This window comes from Haliotis cracherodii, unplaced genomic scaffold (assembly GCF_022045235.1).
Source record: "Haliotis cracherodii isolate W230 unplaced genomic scaffold, xgHalCrac1.p SCAF_16, whole genome shotgun sequence".
Lineage (NCBI taxonomy): Eukaryota > Metazoa > Mollusca > Gastropoda > Lepetellida > Haliotidae > Haliotis > Haliotis cracherodii.
In genome coordinates, this window is record NW_027266271.1 from 7,312,041 (window position 1) to 7,338,102 (window position 26,062).

Sequence of the window (26,062 nt, forward strand, 5' to 3'; positions counted from 1 at the left end):
TAGTGGTAGGTACCGGAAATGGAAAAGCTCGCGATTACCTCCCCTGGTTATTGACGGATGCTGTCAGGAATTGGTCGATTGCCTGGACGCTGACTGGTTACTCGAGCTGAGGATCGATCGCTGTCTCATTCCAGGACCGTCCTGAACGCAGCAGACTCGCAGAAGACACAGGTAGGAAGCAGAGGGCTCCGCCATCTTGGAAAGGTGAGAATTTGACAATAGGTCAAAGTCGAAAGACAGATGAGCTTCTAGGGTGATGGGAAGGTTCGGAATGATTGAGGTGTCCTGGCTGTGATACTGGTATAGGGTGTGTGAACTGGAATTACGATATTCCTCTTGTATGGGAAGTTTCGATTTTTCCTACATTGCTCAACATGGGTGAAACGAATCACGTCAGTGCATGAATGGTGTAGTAATGTATTCCACTTTGACAGCCCATGTATGTGAGCCTACGCTGTTGTTGTTGCATATGCAGATTCCTTTACGTTCAGTCTCCACCCGAGCTTCACTCGTCAATATACTGTCACGGAAACACACCCCGGGCCGCCATGGCCGCAAATTTCTAATACTCTTGCTGTCATCAGGGGGATTGATACTTGTGATCATTGTATGTTGTACCGAGGTGATTATTCAATTCCGTCAAAAATACACTACATTTACTTGTTGGTTGTATGAACTCTGTCCTATTTGTATGTTTACGTTCATAACCAGCTCTATAGAATGTATGTTCACTTGAAACAACAAAATCAGGTATCGGATTTGAGCCTTCAGCTCTATAGAATGTATATTCACTTGAAACAACAAACTCAAGTAACAGATTTGAATATACAAAAACATACAATAAAATCCTTCTTTAGAAATGGTACTGAGTTGCCCGGAGTCAAGTGAGAACATGCATGATCTGATCGCCGTTCTGCCCACCTTGGCGGTATAATAGTGGTAATACCGCGCCATCAAACATTACTCATGCATAACTTATGATATATCTCGGTACACGTTATATTATTCCAGATGGATGTAGTGTATATCTTCTCGACAGTCGTACACTGACTAGGCTCCAAATCTCAGAGTGGTCGCCAGATATTATGTCGTGATCTTGCATTGTGTATCCAATGTTTTGGCATATGCACCACTCTAGTTGCAGAAATACTGCCACAAATTTTAGACAGACCACCCAAAAATGTGTTGACAATGTGGCTCCTGAATATCCTGTATATTGTCAATCTGACAATTAATTATATATAATTAAGGAATTATGATAAAGATAGGTCAGTTGGTATCTTAATATCGCATTTGTCTACATGTCATTGATTCAGAATGTTGCTTTAACTTGAGTTCTGATTTGTATAGTTACGACAGGCGGTTGAAGGTTAGTGTTGTGTCTGCCTGTATCAGATGTACAGACACATGCTGACCACGTCATGCCGTATTCTACGTATTACGAGACCAGGCCGAACAGTTCAAAATTACTGACTATTCCGTTTCAAAGTAAAAATATTAAGTTTTTTGAATAGTTTATAACCGTATAAAGTCAATAAAAGGGGAGAACATCTCTGTTATTTCTTTCAAAATATCTGGCGACGATTACTGAAAAGGCCTGTCATATGTCGAATATAAGTTGTGAGTGAGTAAATATTGTTTAACATCGCAGTTTAGCAACATTCCACCCATATTACGGCGGCCTTGTAAGGCATCAAGCTATGAACATACAAACCAGTGACTGATAGCACGAGCACAGATCAACACCATAGGGTTACGATGACACGTACACACTGACTGGTCACCCAGGGCCTGTTTTAGGCATACCGGGGCCAGTTCTTCAAAGGAATCCTCACAGTCGGAATGTTTATCGTGTGAAATTCTGATTGTGATATAAATATTGACACATTTTCGTCTCTTGCAATTACAAGCATACAGAATGTTCACAATTAACAAAGCATTCACACATAATATAACAAAGCATTCTAAATGTGTTACAAGTTACATGCTACTCCCTCGTGTGCCATTGGTTATCACACCCCACTCTGTGTAGTACATGTGTCGTGGTTGTTTTCAATTGGTTGTGTCATGTGTTCAGGTTGTACAGATTAATCTATTGTTGGTAAGAACCCCTGGGGCATCAGTTCTTAAATGTGATGTAGCGTAACTAACTGTGAAACAGATCAATGGTGTAGGATTATTCAAAATGCATGACTATCGCTGTGAACGTACAAACTGATGACGTCAGTAAGGTGGATCTGCCTGTTCAACGCTGCATATGTTCACTCCCGTAAGTTTGTTTGTTTGTTTGTTGTTTAACGCCACACTCAGCAATGATCCAGCTATATGACGGCGGTCTGTAAAAATTTGAGTCTAGACCAGACAATCCGGTGTATTGATATCATGAGCATCGATCCAGGAAATTGGGAACCGATGACATGCATCAACCAAGTCAGCGATCCTGACCACAGGATCCTGTTAGTCGTCTCTTAAGACAAACACAGTCTTATCGGATATTCAAGGGTGCACTCCCGTAAGTATCGAATACGTTTCTGAAATCTGTCAGCGAATTATATCCACGGCTGTTTTAACAGGGACAATCTTCTGCAAGGTAAATGGAGTATTTTACGATACACATAATATCAAAAACCTTATCGAGGTATAACCCAAAACATACATTTGCTAACACGTTAAGCTGGTGGACACGGGGCCTTAAGGCGTGGCAAATCCCTTCTTCACACCTCAAACCTTCAGATGTGGGTTCGAATATCGGTTAACTCGATTATGTTTCTATGTTTATCAGCACCATACCCGTGCTCGTGGGTTTCACCGAAGAGGTAAACGTCTGAGACCTGCATTTGCTTTCCTCCCGCACTAAGCCATCATATTACTGGAACACTGTCCAAAGAGTCGTTCAACCCAGTTCACGAACTCACTCACTTGTGTTAAGCTAAATTATAAACTTGGTAACTTTGTATAATAACATCCTACGCAATCGCAAAATATTCCAAAAAACCCGTTTTCCTGCTATTCTAAACATATCCCAGTAAGTGTCTTCTAATGCAATGTAACGTATTTCACAATGATGGTGCCGAAAGATGGTTATTGAGTGAGTGAGTGAGTGAGTATGGTTTTACGCCGCTTTTAGCAATATTCCAGCAATATCACGGCGGGGGACACCAGAAATGGGCTTCACACATTGTACCCATGTCGGGAATCGAACCCGGGTCTTCGGCGTGACGAGCGAACGCTTTAACCACTAGGCTACCCGACCGCCCCAGATGGTTATTGAAATCCGTCATCGTAATATAAGGTACACTTCAAAGCTTCCGTGCACAGGACATTACCTTTGAATGTATACTCAAAACCTGATGATATTCATAATCATTTACGGGATTGCGATTGATTGTCTTCATCCGAGCGATGTGCAAGTATTGATTATATTTCAGCGAATCCTTTGACAATTTTAAATGTTATTCCTTGACAGACATGGCACTGCCTGATAGGTCAAGTGATGGTGGGTGTACCATATTATGTTGATCAACTAGTCATAGATTGGTGTTATACGTCCCGTAGGGTTGCCAGAAATCGGTTATTGTGGGTTTGGCAGCACCGTACTCGTTCTTCTGGAGTTCATCAAGGTTGTAAATGTCTGCGATAAGATTTTCCTCCCACATCAAGCTGACAAGCCATGATATCACTGTGTTAATGTATGTATGCCTTGGCCTATAACTCCTTTTACTAAATTAACCCAGGAAGGGTAAAAAATGAATTATTTATTCGTTATTCAATCCATAGTTATAAACTGATGCAGCGTTAAGATAAACTATGATGGCGTTCTAATCCCAGTGAAACCTACAGGAACCTGCGCGCTCCAATCAATTCGAATCAGGTTGACGTCTCACCCATATGACTCATACAGAATATATCTCAAACACTATGTCGATATTATGCACCTCTAGGCATACGTGAGGTTTTTTTTCAACAATTGTTCTTTATACCCCAAATTCATTAAGTCTAGTCATGTCGAAACACAAGAACTTTATACGCGCTTTGTGTGTGCTGATGATGTTTCTGTTCCCCCAGACACTTGTATTCGACTGAAAAAAAAGCTAAAACCCTAGAAATATTTGAAGCAGGTATGAATAAACCCATTGTATTTAGAAATGATACCCCGCCCTGCCCTTATGAAAAATGGTATTTTTAAGATGAAGTTATTGAAACTGTCTCATTTTACAGATACTTAGAACTCATCTTTACACCTAAACTTGTATGGACCAGAGCTCAAACGTGTTCACCACACAAGCCAGAAAGGCAGTTTTGTCTGTAAAAGTGGTATATAGGAGATTTGGCAACTTTCTAACTTTGATTCAGTGTTTTGACTCAAATTCTATGCTTCAGAAATCGTGACACCTCCCATTGTAATAATATTGATTCTGTACGAGAAGCTTTGTAAGTATAAAGAATTGGTACAACATCATTTAATGGCATGGTCCTGGGTGACTGTGACAGATTCCCTTTGCAACTTATGTACAAGGCCTAAACCTGGCTTGATGCAAATTCATTACAGCAATATCTACAGTGTTGATATCGCTTGATTTCACCCAAGCGATATCTCCTGTAGGAGCCAGTTTGGGCACGGGTCATCAATACTGGAGCATTTATCGAGATTCCACACAACAGTTTAACGCTCCACAAAATACTTTATGCTAAGATCTTTAGACGATCGTGGGCGTACAACATGGGCAAGTGAAAAGTAGAGACTTTTCAGTGTAGATATAGAGAATCTCACCCTTTTTTTATATATATATATATCAAATTTATCAACACGGTTGCAAGCCTCGGAGTTTTCCCACTTTTATCAACAAGTGTTGATATATTTGATATCAAAAGACACGAGGGTGAGAATTTATCTATCATCCAACATCTTTTTTTCAACTTTTTCAGTTTGTAAACAGTAATAAGCAGTGTCTTAAGTGTAAATGTACTGCTAACAGAGCTATTAGTGATGTCATTTGATTGTGACGTCATGGTAACCAATGGTCACATTGGTCTGGAAAGCATCGTGATGCAAATTCATTGCAGCAATATATACAGTGTAGATATAGCTTGATTTCACCTATGCGATATCTCCTGTAGGAGCCAGTTTTTGATGATACATGGCTATTCCTGGTTAAGTCAAGAAAATTTTCATGTAAATATCTTTATTAATAATTATATACAAAGAGTGTCTGACAACCATGGTAGCCATCTATTAATAATCAATAATAATCAAAATGCTGTTTTTTAGACTGAAAAACATTCTTAAATGTATTGAGATATTTAGGTTTTCACAGAGGCAGTGTTGTAAATAGGTATGGAAACGTGTCATGTGACATATAGAGTATAGCCGACACTTCCACTAAAGGATTACACTATGTTCAGAATGAAATGCATGTTTTACTTGTCTGTGATCAATACTCTAACATCGGGGCAAAGTATATCTCTAAGCTTGTTAAAAAAACCGTGCACTCTTCATACACTTCTAAATAATTTACAGGACAAATACATGGATATTATAGCAGTCTTTATTTGTACCAAGGCCACTGGCCCATATACAATACATACATTTGAAATAGTGTGGTACATGAAAAAAGGTAATGTCAGGTACAAATTTACAGATTTACAGGCTTTTCATTATTACGTCTTCTTTCATAGCTGTAATACATGTATATACAAAGTTTTCCAAGTAATTGTTTACATGAAGTGACAGCAGCGTTTTAAATTTATGCATATTTGGATTATGGCAAAATGTTGTTGGTAAATACAGATGTCTAATATCGTTGTAATATTCACATTCTAAAGTAAAATACTTGTTTCACATATGGGGCAGAGTCGTAAACGTAAGTCAATATCAGCCCATCTACCTTCGTTTACCTTAAGTCTTAGTAGCCCGGCTCTAAGCCTTATCAAAACATTTCGATACTTTTAAATTATTTATACAGAATGTACCTAGAACTAGCCTTGATAGTACTATTCCATGATTGGTAGAACATATTTATCAAAACGTTTTTAAAACTATTCATGAATGATGGTTTGTCGCCAACAGCTTGACTGTGCCAAACTACTCCGAATCCGTGAGAAAATAATATGGAATGAATAGAAGAAGCATAGTTATGACGACCACACTTGTCGTTATATACAAGCTTATTATAAGATTTTCTTGGTATCCTATCATCGTCCATTTCAATCACTTTTATCTAATACTTTACAGAACGACACATAGCATTTACATGTAGTTGGTACCGACCGCATTCCCCATACACAATAGCATTTGGGGTTTGCAAACCAACGTTAAGAAACTTCTTACAAGCCATAATATGCACTTGTTCTATTTTTTCAAATCTGTCTACGCCCCATATTTCCGCACCATATAAAAGACTAGGTTGAATCTGAGTATCAAATATTTAAAAAAAACCCTGAAGTGTCAACAAAACCAATCTTCCGTAGACTGCGAAATATTTCCATTAAAGCTCGTTTACCCCTTGATGCTAGATCTGAAACACATTGGTTCATCTTTGATGTATATGAGCATACAAACCCAAGATATCTATAGGAGTTGGCGGTTGAAATACGTTTGCCTTTATAGAACCATTTCTCATGAACAGATAACCGCCCTCCTCGTCTAAATACAACAACACTCGTTTTATCTAAATTAACCGTTAATCCATGTGAATCTGCAAAGTTTTCAAGAATATTAAGTTGGTTCTGTAAACCAGTTACTGTGTCAGAGACAAGAATAGCATCATCGGCAAACAATAATACTAATATTTCAAACAAGTCAGGAAATAATTGTACGCCGTGTTTCCCATGTGATGAAACATCATTTGACAATTCATTGATGAAAAAGGAAAATAATAGAGGGCTTAATATACAGCCTTGTTTAACTCCGTCAGGACAATCAAAATATTCTGTATAAATGTTATCATTACATCTCACACACGCTTTCACGGAGGCATAGATTCCCTTAAGTGCTCTCATCATCTTTCCACCCAAGCCTACATCGTGCAGACACTCCCATAGTTTATATGAAACACTGTCTTATATTTACGTCAAGTGAAGGGTTAATTGTTGAAAATCACAAACCATTAATGTAAACCGCGCCCTTATAATCAGTTGCATTGACGGTATTTTGGGCCGGGGACTTTATAGTGAATAAAAGGTCTATTTGTCATGAACGTTTTACCAACATCGTGTAGGTAAACTGAATGGTGGTGTATTATGTATCTCGGGAAAGACGTGAGCGAACTGAGTGAGAAGTGTGGCCATATCGCCATATTTCGCTGCATCCCACTCAGCATCACTTGTTTGGGACGCCTATTGATCGTCATTGACGGTATCAATGATACATGAGTCGGGAGCGTGATATCCACCAGGTAGATTAGCAGCTCACGTCGTTATTCCCCCCAGTTGAGGCCGGGAGAAGCTTTCCTCTTGATGGAGCGTCCCTGCCACGTTATACCATAGTCATGACTCGCCTGGGTCAGCTTAAGTATTCGATATTTTATCATGGTTTTTGAAAGCTGAATTGGTAGCTTGCTTATGTCTACAGGAATACTATTCATGATGCCTAGGAGAAAAATTGATCATTTTACAATAATGAGAGTTTTTTAAATCATAATGCAGTCATTTATCTATATGCTCTCCAGAACAAAATTTGTCTTCCAATCCACATGTCATCCAAAGTAGAAACGTTATGGATTCTTTTTACATGTACATGTAAAATTGTTTTCTTAACCATGAACACACAATGCCAGTGTGGGTTCGAATCCAAGATGGAACTCTACCCAGCAGTACTTTACTGAGCAGTGTTATCCCAAATATAACATTTGTTACGTTTTTTTCTTAACCCCGGTCTTTGGTGTGTCGAGCGAGCACTTTAAATACGTCACTACATAGGACCCTGATTGGAAAGTTAATATGAAAACATTATTTGGTGACAGTTGAAAATAACAATTGGTCAGTTTTTAACTTGTGAAGACTTTACGATAATTGAACATGAACATGAAGACATTCGAAAGAAATACACTTCGTGGAATAACTTCTCTAGTGTCCGTTGTTTGTTTAAATGTGTTCTACCTGATATTTATTTATCTAGTCTCACAATTTTAATTAATACATTACTGATTAAAAAGTGTAATTTCATTTTACTTATGCATGTTGTGTTTGTGTGGGCATTCATAATCTGTTTGTGTGTTACTTGAAAAGTGAAATTTATAATCGATTAAAGAGTGGTTTCTCCTGGAAAACTGGCATGTGTATTTACAAAGGCTTGTGAACATGTTTGGTCGATTGCGTTGCCCAGTTGCAATGCACAACAAAAGTAAATGTTCAATGTTTTACTTTAAAGTGAAACAATCGAGGAAATTGCTCTTATTGTAAGTTTGCCTGTTAAGTTTAATGTTACACACGTGTGCAAATGTATTGTTAAGGGTACAGCGAATGTCAGATTATTGACGAAATCTCATGACGCAAATAAACTACCGCCATTAATGATGCATGAAATCTATGAACCGTAGAATACATTCGTTAAACCCATGTACAAATGTAGTCAGTACTATTAATTCCTGTTCTGAAGAGGCATCAGTATTGCAGATGGGACAGCGCTCGGATCAAGTGTCATGTTCCAAGTTTCATCCACGGTTATATAAGATAGCTAGCTACACGATAACTTACAAAGAACATTGAAGAACGAAACGTGGTTTATTTCACGATAAAACATTGTTCTATCATGATGTCATTTCCGGAGATTTTCACATGCGCTCGTAATACTGGACGAAGTTATTTTTAGAAGAAAGTGTCTAGTGAGTTGTTCTCCATAGATATAACTGGGCAGTGGCTGAACGATCGCATTCAGAAGTAGCACAGGAGTTACAGATAATCAACGTGAACATTGTAAGAATATGCGGGAAATACCAAACTTAACCCCCCTGTTCATAAAATGGACTTGTCCGACATTGCCGAGATGAGAATCTATTCAGGAAGTTTTAGGGAGTATTAAAATACGGGTAAATAATTTTAAAGCTTGTACATTTTATTAACATTCTTAAATGGGCTGTAAATAATGTTGATATATCATATTAGAAAGTAACGACTCATGGTCGTTGTTTATCGTACAATAAAACACTGCAGGGAGAATAAACCACTCGGGCCTGCGCCCCTCATGGTTTATTATCCCTGTAGTGTTTTATTGAACGCTAAACAACTATCGCTCGTCGTTTCTTTTTTAAATAGTATGAAAGTTATACTTAAAACCACACATATAATACTTTTCAAAGGCATGGACGACAATGTAAACCACAGCAAAAACAATGCATTATATATGTTTTGTAAGAAATGGTAAAGTTGTTTGTTGAAGGTTTAATTATCGATCGGCCAACATGTACGAACAGAATAAAAGTATATTGATTGGAGAGTGTTGCTCGTATGCTTATTTACAGTCTACTAATATTACGAGGCAATTTGTTGTCAGACAGACATTTCCTTATAGACAGAAGAGACAAGGCCGTTCGACAAACAATCAAGGTGAAGGTCACATGGTCATGAGGTCAGCACATGACCTCCAAGTGTGATTTTCTATCTTGGCTAGCCCTCTCTGTATCTTGTTCCCACGGCCATTTTGTTACACATAGGTTTGAAAGATTGATTCCGGAAAGTGTCAGTCTCCACACTTCCAGCCCTACTTGTGAGACAATGGTTTCCTCTAACGAGAACAGCTCATACATAAGTGATACCTGTTCTTCACCTACCCGGCGCCGGGGACGTAGTGTTAATTACGAAGGGAACCGCTGCATTCAGTTAACATGGTTATCTTATCTATATATTGCATAAATGCCAAACGAATTTCCTACACACCAAAACGAGTTGTATGTGATGTAACATAATTATGTCTGTACTATGAACCATCTAGAGACAGAGACAATTCACTTATTTGTCGGTTATTGAGTCCTGTATGTCAGCATGTGAGCTATGTTGGTAGTAAGATGAAACAAATGTTGGAACAAGATGGTGTTTAACTTAATGGGTTTTTTCTTTTCACTGGAATTAGGCACCAGTTATTGTTGAACAAAACACATCTCTGTGAAATAGTGATGGTTACTTGATAATAGTCAGTGTGAGATTTTGTCAATCTTGTATGAAGAATATGAGACTTCTTTGATTCCTTCTCCCCTGCATATTAAATAGGCGTAATATGAAGAACTAGTCTTGTACGCGGGTACACCTGTTAACGAGTGTTTCTTGTGATATTTTTAAAATGACATTTCATATTGAAGAAAAATACATTAATATATGTACAATGCTTTTGAATTATACAAACTTTTTGTTGCATAGATATTTTTCTTCAGTTATTCTTAATTATTTTTAATATCTCTTAATTTTGGAGATACCGAACACGTATCATTTGTGAGAATCACATATGCTAGGGCGTAGGATGAGATGAGAGAAATGACGTATCTTTGCTATCTGTGCTAAAATAACTAAAGTAGACCTCAAAGGTGTTGTGTTTCTTATTTAGGAACTTAAAAGCCAAAAAATGTCAATAAACAAACTCACTGAAACCAAATCAGCCCATTTGGCAACAAGTTTCTTTCGACTCTTGTTTTCATCATTGTTCACTCGACCTAAGTGAAATGAATTCATTGAAATTATTCACATACCGTATATGGTATGACATTGAAACATATACGTTACCATTCATAACTTTTGCGTTATCACACTTTCACACAGCTAACAGACTATTTCCTTTACAATTGTCTCAATGCCATTTGGAACTATCACAACAAGCATTCACTTTTTCTGAGAAATATACAAACTTTTATCACACCGTCACAAATTTGGTAACGTTTTTCGCGGTAACGTATCCGTTGACTCAGCTCGTATTGATGTGACCAGCCAAGGGAAAAACGTACCCACTTCAAGTGTGTGCAAGGCATGTCTAGAAATTACAATATTTTGCGGAAACTGTAACTGAAGGATTTTACAGACACATTATATGTGTTCCATTCCATATGTGTTCTCTTGTTTTCGAATGACACATGTTTATCTCATGGAACAGCAGTGACGTGGTGTTTTATGGATTAGGTATTGCTATTTATGTCTAATCAATTCCTTCCTTGTTTTGGTTGATGTCGTGTTGTCGATATCGATGTGAGATGAATCACGCCTTCTCCTCCATGGGACCTTTATTAGCGAAATTTCTTTTCTTATGAAACAAATGAGTTAATTCTTATTGTTCGCGTAACAATGTTGGGTTCAATATAACCGACTTCGATACAAACGACTTTGTCATTTCCGGATCTGTTTATTTCACAGCAGATTGGGCTCCCACTCGGCGGAGATAAACACAGTTTGACACAAGCAGTGTGGTATGCATTCTGCACCTATTTAGCTATTGAAACTACAATTTTGTAATACCAAATTCATAAAAGGTGCACACTATCTCTTACAGCTATATATTAACGTTATGTTACATGAAATAGAATCCACATTTCTCTGCAACCAATGTTTAGATTAAACGCTGTCTGACCCACAAGTTATATATTAAGTCGTGTTTTCTCACATCAAACGGTAAGCACAGACAGTCATTTAGGTAAAAATCAGACACAATCAACGGCATTGACATCTATTTGCAATCAGTCAGATAGTTTCTCCGGCTCTCCAATTGACATTTTGGTCTGGGGCGATTTAAATCTGCCTCCTATCATTGTTGATGGTCTCCATGACAACCTTGAATGGCGGCATCGACTTCAAACGTTGGTATTGATTGTCGTCCCTGACTATCCCAGGGCCGTTTGCAGACAACCGGATGAAGCTTTACAATAGGTGTTCCTATTGTGTTTTGTTTCCATGCTAAGAGGTTTAAGGTTCAGGGTAACCGTGGGTTTTCTTGAGCAGCTCTGCAACACGCTTACCAGGAGCTCTGCCCGGGACTCTGCCAACCAAATCGATTGACATGTACGAACAAACAAGTTACTCAATTCACCGGAGTTGTTGCTGCTGGAAAGGATGGTGGTGCAAGCGTCGCCATTAAGGAAGTGTGACTGACACTGCTTCAGCTCCTGTACGGTGAACATGGTTGTTCCGATATTTTCACGAAACATGGTTTTGTTGAAACAAGACAGGAACATTGTTTGCATACTAGGATGTTCAATTCACGTGTATGGAGTTTCAGTGACGCATCTGGAAATGTTTGAAAATATGTTATTTGTTAGTGTTGCTAGGACGCTATGCATGCGGGGTTAGCCAGTCTTGGCCGGCGACAGTGGAAACATCGTGACGATAACTATTGGCGACACTTTCCTTCAGTAACTAGTGCGTGGAGCCACGTTACCCGGTCATCATGGCCAATGTCAGTGGAACCGAACCGACAACATTAACAAATTTGACGTGTTTATGTTACCGGGGTAGGCAACGAGCAATTCAATGAGGATCAATATACTCACAGCATGATTCATGCATTACCTGCTGATTTGACAGTATCAAGCATGGCTGCTATAACTTAATGACCGTTAAAGTCGTAATTTACAATGCAGTGGTGCCGTTTGCATTGGTTACATGTTGTTTGTCAGATTGTGACAAACGATGTGGTACTTCTATGTGGCAGAAAGATGTAAGTGCGTCACACGGCGGTAGAGAATGACATGTAAATTCGTCACACGACGGTAGAGAATGACATGTAAATTCGTCGCACGACGGTAGACAATGACATGTACATTCGTCGCACGACGGCAGGCAATGACATGTAAATTCGTCGCATGCCGGTAGACAATGGCATGTAAATTTGTCGCATGACGGTAGACAATGGCATGCTCAGCGATTTCACAGAGACCAAGTGTCAATGTATAACTTTTAGTGCATCTTCTTGCAACCTATCGCTTTAATTGACTGAATATATTATATTTTTAAAAGATTGAAACGTGTACGATTTCCGTCAATGTCATTTTGTACCTGATGGTTCAGTGCCTGAATATAGATATTCGGCGTCTATTATGAATGCTTCTTGTCTGTCTTCTTGTCGAAAACAACATCACGAACCATGGCCAGTAGTTCATTATCAGCTGACATTCATTATACATTTCGACTTGTTTAGTTCAGGCGATAACAGGATATTACCTAGATGCAACCATCCTTTGATGACAAGATAATCCGTCGTTGGGTGATGAGTTGAAACTGGGTTTAACGTCTCGTTCAAGATCATTACACTCATATAGCGCGCGCGTGTGTGTGCGTCTGTCTGAGTGTGTGTTTGTGTGCTTACCCACTGAGATACCATGCCGCACAGAGTCTACCCAACACAGTATACTGACCCACTGAGATACCATGCCGCACACAGTCTACCCAACACAGTATACTGACCCCGAGCCGACCAGTCCTTGTTATAGCTTCTTAATGCATAAGGGCAGGCGGGGTTAACCACTAGGCCATGCAGGTGGTTTTGTAATTAAGAATATGGGTTATTAATTACAAACTTACATGATAATAATCAACTTGTATTAATGATCATGATTTCTATCATTGCTATTCCTCATGAGATATGTTGACAAATTTTGTTTGCCTAAAATTGTGCAACGATGGGTTCAGAGGCACCATGACTACGTGACATCTCAAATGGTTCAGGTTAGTGTTAAATTTGATTAAACTACTTTATGCTTCTATACTTTGTAATGGATATTGCATTTTGTTTCAGAACCATCGTGTGAACATTCGTAATGGAGCTTTTGCCTTGTCTTCAACGCTTTTACCTGTATGGATAACGGTAAAGGATAACTACTGTTGCTGATCGTTACAAGTATCAGCCAAACGTAACAACATATTGACCAGACATCGAATATCGTGTTTGTACACTTGAGAATACTCTACATTAACACGAACATATTGTTTAAGAGCGCTGTGATAACATAAAAAACTATGGGTGGTTGTTCATCTAAAGAGGAAGAGGCGGGCAAGTACTTGGTGCAGTCTTTGTTCGAACATGAGGCTGGCATCAACTGTATGGCCCTTAGTGAAGACGGATCTGTTCTGGCCACAGGCAGCGAGGACAAAACAGCAAGGCTATGGAGCACTAGAACGGAGTATTGTGAATGTATCGGCATCCTCCGCGGACACACAGACTACATCAATTGTATCCTTATTGAGGACTGTTATGTCCTCACCGGAAGTGCAGACAGGTCCATCCGGAAGTGGGATGTCGGAACGTGCGAATGCGTACTTGTGATGCGTGGTCATTGCTCTCTGATCTACCGTATGATCTGCACCGGAGACTTTGTATTCACCAGCTCGTATGATCGTACCGCCCGATGCTGGGATTTTGATACGGGGGATAATGTACGGGTGTTTCGTGGCCACAAGAGAGGTGTATACCCTCTCATTTTCATCCCAGCCGATGAGGACGAAATTGCAGACGACCAGGATCTGGATGGAGGTCGGGATATCCTCATCACTGGGTCGGCTGATTTCACCGCCAGGTCGTGGAACTTCGATACCGGATGTTGCTTGAAGATGTTCAAGGGGCACCGAGGGGCCGTCACGTGCATGAGTGTCGACCCAACCGGCCGAGTGCTGTTTACCGGAAGCACAGATTTCACCGTGCGCAGCTGGAATCTATTCAAGGGCACCCAGCTTAAGATGTTCTCGGGCCACCAGGGGGCTGTCATTTGTATGCAGGTATGTTACGTTAATGGCTGTGTTGTTTCACTCCTCCTACAGTAACTCATGCTTGTCGTAAACTTCACTGACTTGGTTGATGCTTGTCATCATGTCCCAATTGCGTAGATCGATGCTTATGATTTCAATCACTGGATTGGTTCGTACAGCCTCGATTATTTACAGACCGCCTTTATATATATTATATATTTAACTGGAATGGAGTGTGTCGTCCAATAACAAACACACCATATCGACATCAATGCGGGCGTTGTCGGTTCTAACTGCTCTGATCTAGTCATAGTACCACCAATGCTCTATGTATATTAGTTGTTTCTAATTGGAATAACGAGTCACAAAAAACCTGCATAGGGATACAATGACACAGGTAGCTTTGTTTCATTTGCTTGTCATGAAATCCCTGTCGGGAAGTGTATCGCCTGATGTTTACATATAGAAATGTCAAACAGACAAAGTTCCTATTTTAATAAAACGTTATGTTTATCCATGGATGTAAACTGCATATGGTGAACTGCTCGTGATGGCGCCGTCAAGTCGTCTATCTCTTCAGTAACATCATTTGTCAGATCTAATGCTAGCTGCTGAAGACGCCATTATTACATTTACAAGCATTCTTATCGATTTCAAATTCTTTCCTTTCTGGTCCTGGTAGAAACATAGCCAGCAAAATATCATAAAAACCTACACATTCAGGAAGAGTTGGTTTTTTGTTTTTCTTTTTGAAAGAATAGAATTTTTGTGGTGATAAACACTTGAATATTATTTCATGTATGTTTTGTAAATATTATTTCATGTATGATTTGTGTACGTCAGCTCTGAATTTGAGGCTTGTGAAAGGAAACGTTTGAAATGAAGTATTAGTCAATATTCAATATGCCATATACTGACATGGTCACAGATAGGTTCTCGAGCTATTGAACATTTACTCAAATGTTATCATTTACACTGGGTGGTGGTGACGAGAGGTATAGTGAATAGAGTGTCTGTCCGGAATGGGGAAAATCGAGGGTTCGATCCTCGGCTGCGTCATACCAAACGACGTTAAAAATTACTTGTTGTTACCCTGCCTGGCGCTTGGCATTAAGGGGCTGAAACAAGGACTAGTCATCATTCACATTGGACATACTCACATGTTCTCCCCCACACTAACGCACATATTATACTATACATTGGGTATTGCTTGTTTGGGGGAGTAGTCAATATAGCTTTACTCCCTGGCTTCTGTCTGTTGGGTATTTTCTTATTGACAAATATACATTGTCCCCTGTTTTCATGGCTTACATACAAAATGTTGAGTAATATTTATAGTGCGTTGTTTACTGAAGAGCACAATACGGATATTCTTCTTGAAACACCATTACAAGTTAGTTTGCAGAGTTAAAATTATTTTAGTTAATCATAATATCGTGATCTGCTATCAAATCTGAGGCACCGCAATTGGCTGTACAGAGTTGCGTCCCTTGGGCACGCCAGAATCCTATGATCCTTCGGGCTGACAGAAGTGATAGAACATGAATACTGTTAAACGCGGCGTTAAACCCAACTCACTCATTTACTGCAATCAGATCCTTGTTATTCTAAGCAGGGAGTCTAAATAGTCTTTGAATATTCTCCCTGATTGTAGATAAAAGACGAATTAGTGCCCACTCCGTTTGTAAAGTCTTCCTGTTCCAAGTGAATTAACGTCTTCGTTCGGACTCCTTGTGGTCACTTAGTAATAACTCCGAACAAAATATTGCACTCATGACTTTTGAATGAACCTGCTTTGGGGGAAAACAGTAAACCGACAAACATGTTTGCATGACATAGTGCTATTTTTAGAACGTCATAACTCAAATCCTTCTTGTAATGCGTTACACGGCTTAGTTACGCTGAAGTCAGTCCTTTCCAAGCAGTGCACACGTTTTGGTCAAAGTGCTATCTATTTAAACGCAGTTCAGTTAGCAGTGAATATCAGTTTGAATTGGTATACGTTTTCATGTGTGACCTTTCTTAAATCTGTCCCTGTATTCTTTACCTCAATGTGCATATAAAATAGATATGTAACAACTTTAAGGATTAAGGAATATAAGTTACTCATTGAGAGGGTTGTCATTGAAACGCCATAGTTCCATTTCGTCAGGATTGATAGTTACTTCAGATTTCCATGCATTTACGTGGATAGTCAGCATTTTTCTCTGGTGACAAAATTGTAATGAAAACCAACGCATAGAAGGGTAACTTATAGCCAGTTACAACATCATACATGGAGGCCATATTGTTAGTTAGTGTATTCAGATACATCAACTACTCACGAAACAAGCTATTATCCGAAGCAACGTACAGCGGAAACAACATAATGTGGAGCAGGGTTCACAACTTGGGGTGTCGAGAACATGATCGATGGAAACGGCATCTAACACATTCAGTGCTGAAACATTCCAAGCTTTGGGATTGATTTGGGGCACAGTTCTGGCGCGGGATTACACATCGACAAACATGTACAACTCTTTGAACATGTAATTAAACCTTTAAACAAAGTATTTCTCTCTTTCCTCCCCTCGTATTGATCAAGACAAAATCTTTTGATAGCATCTGGCAAATAATTCTCTACCTAGGAAATGTGAAAACTCAGTATGAATATGTCATTCAGAGCCATTTGATGAACTCAAGCAAATTGAAGTGTTTCAGCATATGTAAAAAATATGTCCATTGGATGTGGTTAGGATGTTGATGTTGATGTTGATGAGGTTGTATTTCTCCGAGGGTATTAAGGAGGTCTTTCTAAAACATCGGAGATCCCACAAAACGAACAGCATTTATTTACCCTATCTTTAACATATCTCTACCCTCACATCTTACCTCCATGTGTCTGAGGTTGAGGGAAGTCATACCTCTCAAATGAAAACTCAAAGTTTTCGGCTAAGCTGGCGCCAAAAGAAGTACAGGTTATTATTATCAAATGGATCGGAATGTCAGATTTGGTGACTTAGTTATCAGTGTGTCATCGTACCCCGATAGCATGGTACCTTGCCCGTGATACCAACCATTGATTTGTCCATGCTCAGTTATTGACAGGTCTGTATCTTCGATAAAAAAACCCGACTACCATCTTGCCCGTCCGAGTCATCCCCACCTGTTGCATCAGTGCCACGCGGTGTACGTCATCAGACATCTGTATCATAACGCCTCCACTTCAGGTCTTGTCTTTATGAAGTGGTGGTTGATATTGTACAACCTTTGCAGCGAAGTCTTATTACTTATCCAGTGATAACAATGTCGTTACTATATTCCCAGTTCGGCATTAAACAGACGTGACCCTGGCACGTGCTTTACCGAGACAAAAAAACTTTAGAAGAATTTTTTATCTTAAAAGATATTAGATTATAGCAGAAGTGTCAAAGGACGCAGCTAAAGATAAAAAATATTTTGTGACAATAATATTTCATGGGATTTGTGTATTTCGACGCTACGAAGATTGCTCGATGTCTTTAGTTGAAGCCACCTATCTTTGAACATGGCACGGCGCGTTTCAATGAACAAGTAATATATACCAATACGTTCTGATCGTTGTGGGGAACAATGCTGAGGATTAATTCACGTATCTGCTGGATTCAAAAGAACGGCGTAGTTCCTTCAGCAATACGTGTGCCTTAACATTTGCAGATCCAAACAAAAAGCTTTAAAAAATCACAGATCTTCGCATTTCCGGAAAAAGGGTGAAGTTAAGTTTTAAGTTAGAAAGCAGAATATAGATTTACCAGGGTAAAAAGGAAAACATTTCGTTAACCTACTATGGCCTGAAAAAAACATGTAGAAGATAACGAGAACATTAACGATTTCTACAAGTGTCAATGTGTTTGGAGCGGACCATAGCAACAACACATTGACATGGTAGAGATAAGTCGGCGACGCGCTGCGTTATTGACAGAGAAGACAAAAGGGTATCTAACAAAACAAGAGGCATGCACGAGACAACCTTGCATACGTCATGGGTGTTTAGTGCACATATAGTCCAAGCAACGATGGAGGCGTGTTACGGGGATGCTGATAACGCGGCAGGTTGGGCTCTGAAACCTACGTTCTGGCGCACGTTGACGTTAAATCATACTTTGCTAAGATGGCAGTTTTTCTCAATATGTTTTTGTCTGCGAAATGTTGACACTTAACGAACGCTTGCAGCATGACATTGACGTGTGTAAATCCACTCACTTAAGTAATTATACACCTGTGAGGAGATATGCGGACTAAGGTAACGTTACTGCTGGAGCTAATGGACACCTCGTATATTTACACAAATTTTCTCCATATATAAATTGGTCATGCGGACGCAAATTGATAAGATGGACAAGAATCCATGTTACAGATACCTCTTTGTTACGATTGCGGTGACGTTTCGATGTAGATTCTAACATTGTTATAACGTACTTGCTTGATAAAGGAGGAGATAAAATCTATACACAACGGGTCCTTGCTCACTATCATATTGGATTTTAATGTTTAAAACTGTGGTCATCATTTTAGAAAAGCATCCGTCTAGACGTGACGTAAATCGCAAGGAAGTTCACTTCATGTTTTTTCAAAGTTTTCTATTGTAAGATAACAGCCCTTCCATATTGGCTTCTATTAATAAACGTACTCCCTTTTCAATATAACTATGCGAACGCAAAGCAGTTTTACCTTTATTTGCTTGAGTACACTCAATCATAGGAGTAAATTTAAGAGTAAACTTAGTGTTTAGTGCATGCGTTTGGGGTATACGTTGCTTTTAGTGAGGAATTTTATGTGAGTAATAAGCCTTATGATGCAAGTAAGCAAACATACTCCCTACCTCCATACATACACACTGCTCCAATACTCCCCACCTCCATACATACACACTGCTCTATTCTCCACACTGCTCTAATACTCCCTACCTCCATACATACACACTGCTCTATTCTCCTCTTATAGTCCTTACATTCTTACACATGAGTATCGTGTGGATAAAGGTTAATCCCTAGCTATGTAATATAAGTGACGTATGTTTCTCTCCTCCATATCGGTATATCGTTGTATTCTTGCCCAGGTTGTCAACAAGATCATGTACACCGGCAGCTCCGACCACACCGGACGGTCCTGGGTCACTGAGTTCGGCGACTGCACCCGTGTCTACAGGGGCCACAAGCATACAGTCAGTGTCATCAAGGTGTTCGACGGCATGGGTATGTAACCAACTAATTATTATCATCATAAAAGGGGTTTGAAGCTATTTATGGTCGTAACAATAAATTATATTATATCATAATATTTTTTTATATTATATTATATTATATTATATTATATTATATTATATTATATTATATTATATTATATTATATTATATTATATTATATTATATTATATTATACTATATTATATTATATTATGTTATGTTATATTATATTATATTTCTTAGCCGCGCCATACCTAAAGGCGTTAAAATGGTACCTGTTGTTACCTTGCTTGACGTTTGGGATTACGGGGATAAAACAAGAACTGGCCATTGTCGGCTCGGAGTCAGTATGATGTGTCTGTGTGGGGTATTCATGTTAAACTGTGGCATGTCTCCTAGATGGGCTAGCAGTATATTTGGTATCAAGCCTTGAAATTTATTTTACCAAAGGATGTTTTACTGTGCGCATTGACACAAATGATTCACTTTTAAGTTAAATAAAAGAAGTTTTCAATATGACATATACATTTAAATTTTTAGACTCACTCCATCGATTAGGAATATTATTCATGGGAAGATTGTTCTTTAAATAATCTGAAAAATTGTTTTCCAGTTTACACAGCTTGTGGCGACTCTGTGTGTCGATGCTATGACGCCAAGAGTGGTGCCTTAAAACGGGAATTTCTCGCTCACGAGAGTACCGTCACAGCTTTGCAGGTCATTGCTATAGCCATGATATAACTGTGTGGCTTGTAGAATCTCTTCATCTATAGACCTTTTCTGTCTACTTACATATATACCTCGTTGTGTGGTGTGCTATTATTGTGACTGTCAGAACAGGCCCTTATAATTATATATTGTGAGTTTGTATACTCACATTTTGTATAACTAAATAGTGTGTGAATATACCATTAGACTAACATTTAGTCCCAGACATAAAGTTACCTTATTTAAACATATTCATATGAAAACAAAAAAGTAAATTCCAAATGGAGACCAGAACAATTCTTAATTTCAGCCGAGAACTGAGGCAATATAGACTTGCCAAATCATTCTGGAATTGAGTTTGATTCTTTTCTTAAATGCATTCTCTAGGGTCTGGAGACTAACATACCATACGCACAGTGAGCTACCAAATTGTGTAGCCCTTACCTGTAAGTACCACAGTAAATGCCATAGAGATCAGAAAACGTAAAAGCCCCCATGAAAGGTATGTTTGATAAAGTGATGAAAGATGGATATTTGATTGGGTTGCAATATACAACTTCTGGTCGGTAGTAATCCTAAATGGTTTTGTTTTGACAGTCACGTAGTCTATTTCACTGTTTGGGTGGTTCTGCTGTGTTTTTAGCATGTGACTTTTCTCGTTACGTCATGTGTTACCTGTTAGTAATGACAAGAATGACATGTTCGATCTTATGATTTGGAATAACAGTTCTAAATGCAATGTTTTAGTATTGAATATTACATCCAAACAAACGGGCTCACTGCAACATTGTTCACAAGATGTGCAACTGAACATGCGGTTGTCTATTGCATCAGTGCTTAGATGTACTTTCACGAAATAGTTCAAGATGTATAATAGAGATATACACACCTGTGTATTGCATCTGACGTGTGTTCCATGTATATATGTGTTCCATCAATGTTGTGCTTCGTTGTCTTTCATCATCTCTACCTGTAGCATTTTCTTCTGTTCCCTCAAAGTGTTTACCGGCGCCGGAGATTGTCTAGTTGGGTGTTTTGATCTGAAATCTGCCACACTGAAGCGGTTTTATAATGGCCATGAATTCGCTGTCACTGGTATTGAGGTTAGCCCTGGATGCAGCATGTTTTTACATGATACCCAATGATTATCCCCCTTTAGAGCACGTGATCACATTAAGGCAATCCTTACCTTCTCTTCCGACGTAACGTAAACGCATGTTTTATTCAAAGCAATACACGAGTAAATATGAAGTTCACATAATTCCCTTTCCAAAACCTTTATATGAACACCTGTTTATTGTTTCAAAATGCAATTACCTCACATTTCGATACTAAATACTTAATGCCAGCATGCGACCACTGTATTTGACAATTTTTCTATTTTCTTTGAAATCCCGACCTCCATATGGAATTAACGTCAAACTGTTCACTGAAAGTATCATCATGGTTATTATTATCCATTTACAAACTGTAAACTGATTCTTTCTGCAAAGTAACGAACGTTGACAGTATAATTGGTTTATGTGTTACGGCCGGGAAATTTGGATATAATATGTAATGTAATATCAAGGATAAACTGATATTCTGTAATGTGATGAAAAAGAAATTGTTCTGTATGTTTCGTACGTAGCAAATCTCAGTAAGGTGCTTGCCTATTATGGACATTTTTCAAGTTGTTTTATTGATCACGTTGACACTTTGAGCACAGAACCTACAGATGTAGCATCTTCATGCGAGTATTCTCATCTATATCCATTCGACTATCGTATGTTTTTCATATCTCATCTGCATGTTCATTGGGAAGAATGTGCATCTGAAATATTGCATTCCACGTGATAAATTCATTTGTAATTTTTAGAAAAGCGATCTGTATTAATTAATTTTTCTGAATATAGAAAACATAATGTAACAACTTCCTGTACAAAACGGTGTAACATGTTATGCTTAATATCAGTGCTATGTACTATTAGTGAGTGAGTGAGTGAATATTTGTAGTCACATCGGCAATATCTCAGCCATATCGTGACTAAATCAAGTTAGACACTATATACTATTAATCCATTCATATGTAGTATGACTGAGATATTTAGTTCATGCGACGTTACAGTTAAACTCCAACACTCATCGTCTAAAGTTCATTATACAATGGAATGGTATTTCTTTGTAAATTATAAAATAACAGATCATTTAAACATTTTAACTGTAACAAGTTAGCAGAGTTGTTTTTCAATCAACATTTACCTGACCTGGGCTGATGATTATTTTAAGGTTGTTGACGGGCGCCTGTTCACGGCATCGTATGACGGCAGTCTGAAGGTCTGGGACGCTACTGGGATCAAGGATGACACGACCTTCGGCAAAGACGATGACAAGGACAAAGACAAGATGCGAGAGGTGGAGAAATATGGGGGTTTCGAGCAGCCACAAGTGGACAACAACCAAAACGGGATTCATCAGGACCAGAAGATTATGATTGAATAAGCAAGTCATATTTGGGCGTGGTTTGGGATATTTGGCTAGGTCCATGTATACCAATTTGATAGGTTTGTTAATGATGAAGGCGCTTTATTTGTAAACTTACAGTCTGCAACAGTTCAACGAATAATTCCTTTGTGTTGCAGGATTTGATGTTAACGTATATATCAAGCAAACGTAATGCACTACACCATACAAACTGCGAAAGTAAGAACACTTGGCGCATTAAGTACACAAACAAGAATATCAATCAAACCAAATAATGGCAAGTTGTTGTACAGATGCTTTGTACAAACGCAAGCATGGCTTTGCTGTATAAACATTATCTTTTGTTGCTGCCTAAAAGATTCACAGTATTCAGGCTTCTGAAATATTTCCAAAAGCAAATAGGCTTATGTTGACGGACGTATTTGAAGGACTGCAGGAAAACACCATATGGCATCTAGCCAAGGAGTCGTCCCTTTATACATTAATGTCATATGAAATGGGATAACTACTGATGACATGGCACTGGGTAGCTTACCGAGGGATGTTTCACGAATGATGTCTTTCACAAAATTCTATATTTTCACACGTTTGAACACGCACTTTGTTAGATACAGAACAGACGTTGTAAATATGTGTTGTCGTCATGTATAATGTTATTGATTGTAAATAACTCATATCCGATGTGGGACAGGTTTATATTTGTCCAAAGAGAGTGTTAAGTATAATATAAATCGAAACGATTGACTTCATTTTGGTTTAAAGGATTAACTGATTTTGAAGAAAGGTATATTCGAAGTCACTAGGAAAGGCAGAAACAAGTTTGATTCATTTGAATTCGTATTTAAGATTTGAGAAATGCTTTCCGTGACCTACATTCATTATCCCTCAATTTCAAGTATAAGAATAGTAGTGATGCTTTGTATGATGGGTAGACTATAGCGGGTTTTTTTTCATTTGAATGTCCTAGCTGATCTACGTACAATCGTTTACTGCTGATTTTCAACATTTACTAGTTGTCTTTTTTCGTTTGTTATTTTTAGAGAGTTTTAAAATCTCTTTTTGTCTCAACTGCTGCACGCCATCCTGGACGTAACTGCTGATATATGGCGGACGTAGACAACTCATTGTTTGAACACTTGTCGACTTATTTTATCCTTTCAATGCTCACTAATTTTAAAGTTTTCAATTCGAAATATTTTTTAATTGAAAATAAAGTAAAGGGTATGAGCATCCTTTTTTAAGGTAACGTCAGCTTTAATGGAATATGACAACACTGCTTATATTTACAATAGTTATTTGCAAAATGTACCTCTGCACAGACTTCACATTGTATCAGACAATTATTTTATTAGATGAACAATTCCAAACAAATGTTAATTGTGTTTAACATATTTAACATTTAATTAGTTAAAATCTGCGGTTGGTTGAAAATAACACAAGTATAACCCATATGCATAATTTGTACATGTGTTCCATACTTGCACATTGTTAATGCAATCTGTGATGTTGTATAAATGATTGTGTAGTAGAATCAAAGTTAATTGTTAATCCGTCCATCAAATTGTGATATACATGTTTTTATCTCTTGAAATGTTATGTAGCAAGTGATACGTTTGTGTTTTAAGCAAATCCAAAAAGAAAATGTCTGCATTTTGATTAAGTGATACAAATAATTAGAAACTGTTTTCAAAACCGCTGATGCAGCTTCAGCCAAAATACAGATATGATAAGTCAAATATTTATAATAAATATTATTTCATTCGGTATAAATCGGATAACAGAAAAATACCGCACATGAATGTTTAAACCATGTACAGGGTAGTATTAATATTTCAGTAATTGTTTTTGAAGTAGAATAGTTGATGGGCAATTTATGGACCAAAATAGTGTTGGTTGAGGTTAATTAAATACCGTTGTAAGCCATTTTGAAATATAAGGACATGCTTTTCAACCTGTGTACACATATGCTTTTATCAAACCACGAGGGTTTCTAACATGATAATGACAATCTCAATCTCAATCTTTTCAATATTACGTAAAATACCAATCTGCTGGTAAAAGTAGAAATACAAAAATTCCTTCAAAAACAGTTGTTGTATGCCTTGAACCCTGAGAGAAAGAAAGTCGTTAGACTTCTGCTTCTGTGGTACTGTGGTAGGTATTTGCTAAGCATAATAGGCAAAACCGAAGCAGTCTTAGATATCTGTAGAAATACTGACACATCAATTTTAAGAAATACTTTCATTGAACAAAAACAGCCAGCTTGAAAACCAAATTTATATAATAACATTATGTTCCTAAATATGAGCATAATTCATGACGAGTTTTCTCGTTTACTTGCCACTATTGTCTCATGTAACTGTTTGATGATGTTGGCATGATCGATAATGGTATATCAGAAGACTCGCTTTTATTGCTACTTTTGAATGCATGGCAATTACTAGTATTAGTTTCGTTCAAAGGAAAGAAGTCAGTTATTCTAAATCTTGCTTTTTGTCTTGTTTATGCTTTGAAAGGCATCAGTATGGCAAAAATATATTTGATCTGCGGGGCGCAAGAAATACCTAAACAAGATATATGTATGTCTACACATGAAGACGGCTTGCAGTGTCATCAAAAGTGGAGAAAAACCGAACACTGTGTTCGGAGACTACACATTCTTTGCTATTTTGTGTTGGCAGAGTTTCTATTCCTGGAATATAAGAAAGGGGAACATTGATTACAGAAAACACAGAATATTAATTATGTCTGGTGCATGCTGATCTTATTTTGCCAAGCAGTTGTTCCTAAGGGACATTCAGCTGTGTGCCTTTCTGAGATTCTGTTAAGCTCATATGCAAGACAGTTTACCAAGCAAATTTGATAATTTCGAGCATTGTTTGAGATAGGCTGTATCCGCGTAGGCTCTGACTATCTATGCACCCACTAATTATAAAATAGTGTCAGAGAGACAGGCTTCAAGGTAGCACATTCATGCCCTGCTATTAACATATCTGTAAAAAAATATATATTCAATAAAGAAACTATCCATCTTCA

General features: G+C 38.2%; 1 protein-coding gene across 4 annotated transcripts; it reads left to right on the forward strand.

Moving 5' to 3' along the window:
* Window positions 1-114: 114 nt before the first annotated feature.
* On the forward strand, window positions 115-26,062 carry LOC139463780 (WD repeat-containing protein 86-like). 4 transcript variants are annotated; one of them, XM_071245079.1, is made up of 6 exons: window positions 178-204; window positions 11,914-12,084; window positions 13,706-14,682; window positions 19,730-19,865; window positions 20,469-20,572; window positions 22,832-26,062. In XM_071245079.1, the coding sequence occupies exons 3-6, from the start codon at window positions 13,927-13,929 to the stop codon at window positions 23,042-23,044; spliced, it is 1,209 nt and encodes a 402-aa protein (XP_071101180.1). In that variant the 5' UTR covers window positions 178-204; window positions 11,914-12,084; window positions 13,706-13,926; the 3' UTR covers window positions 23,045-26,062. The 4 variants fall into 4 exon arrangements, with proteins under 4 accessions (XP_071101179.1, XP_071101180.1, XP_071101181.1 ...); XM_071245080.1 differs by having other exon boundaries at window positions 11,914-12,079; XM_071245078.1 differs by lacking the exon at window positions 11,914-12,084 and having other exon boundaries at window positions 115-204.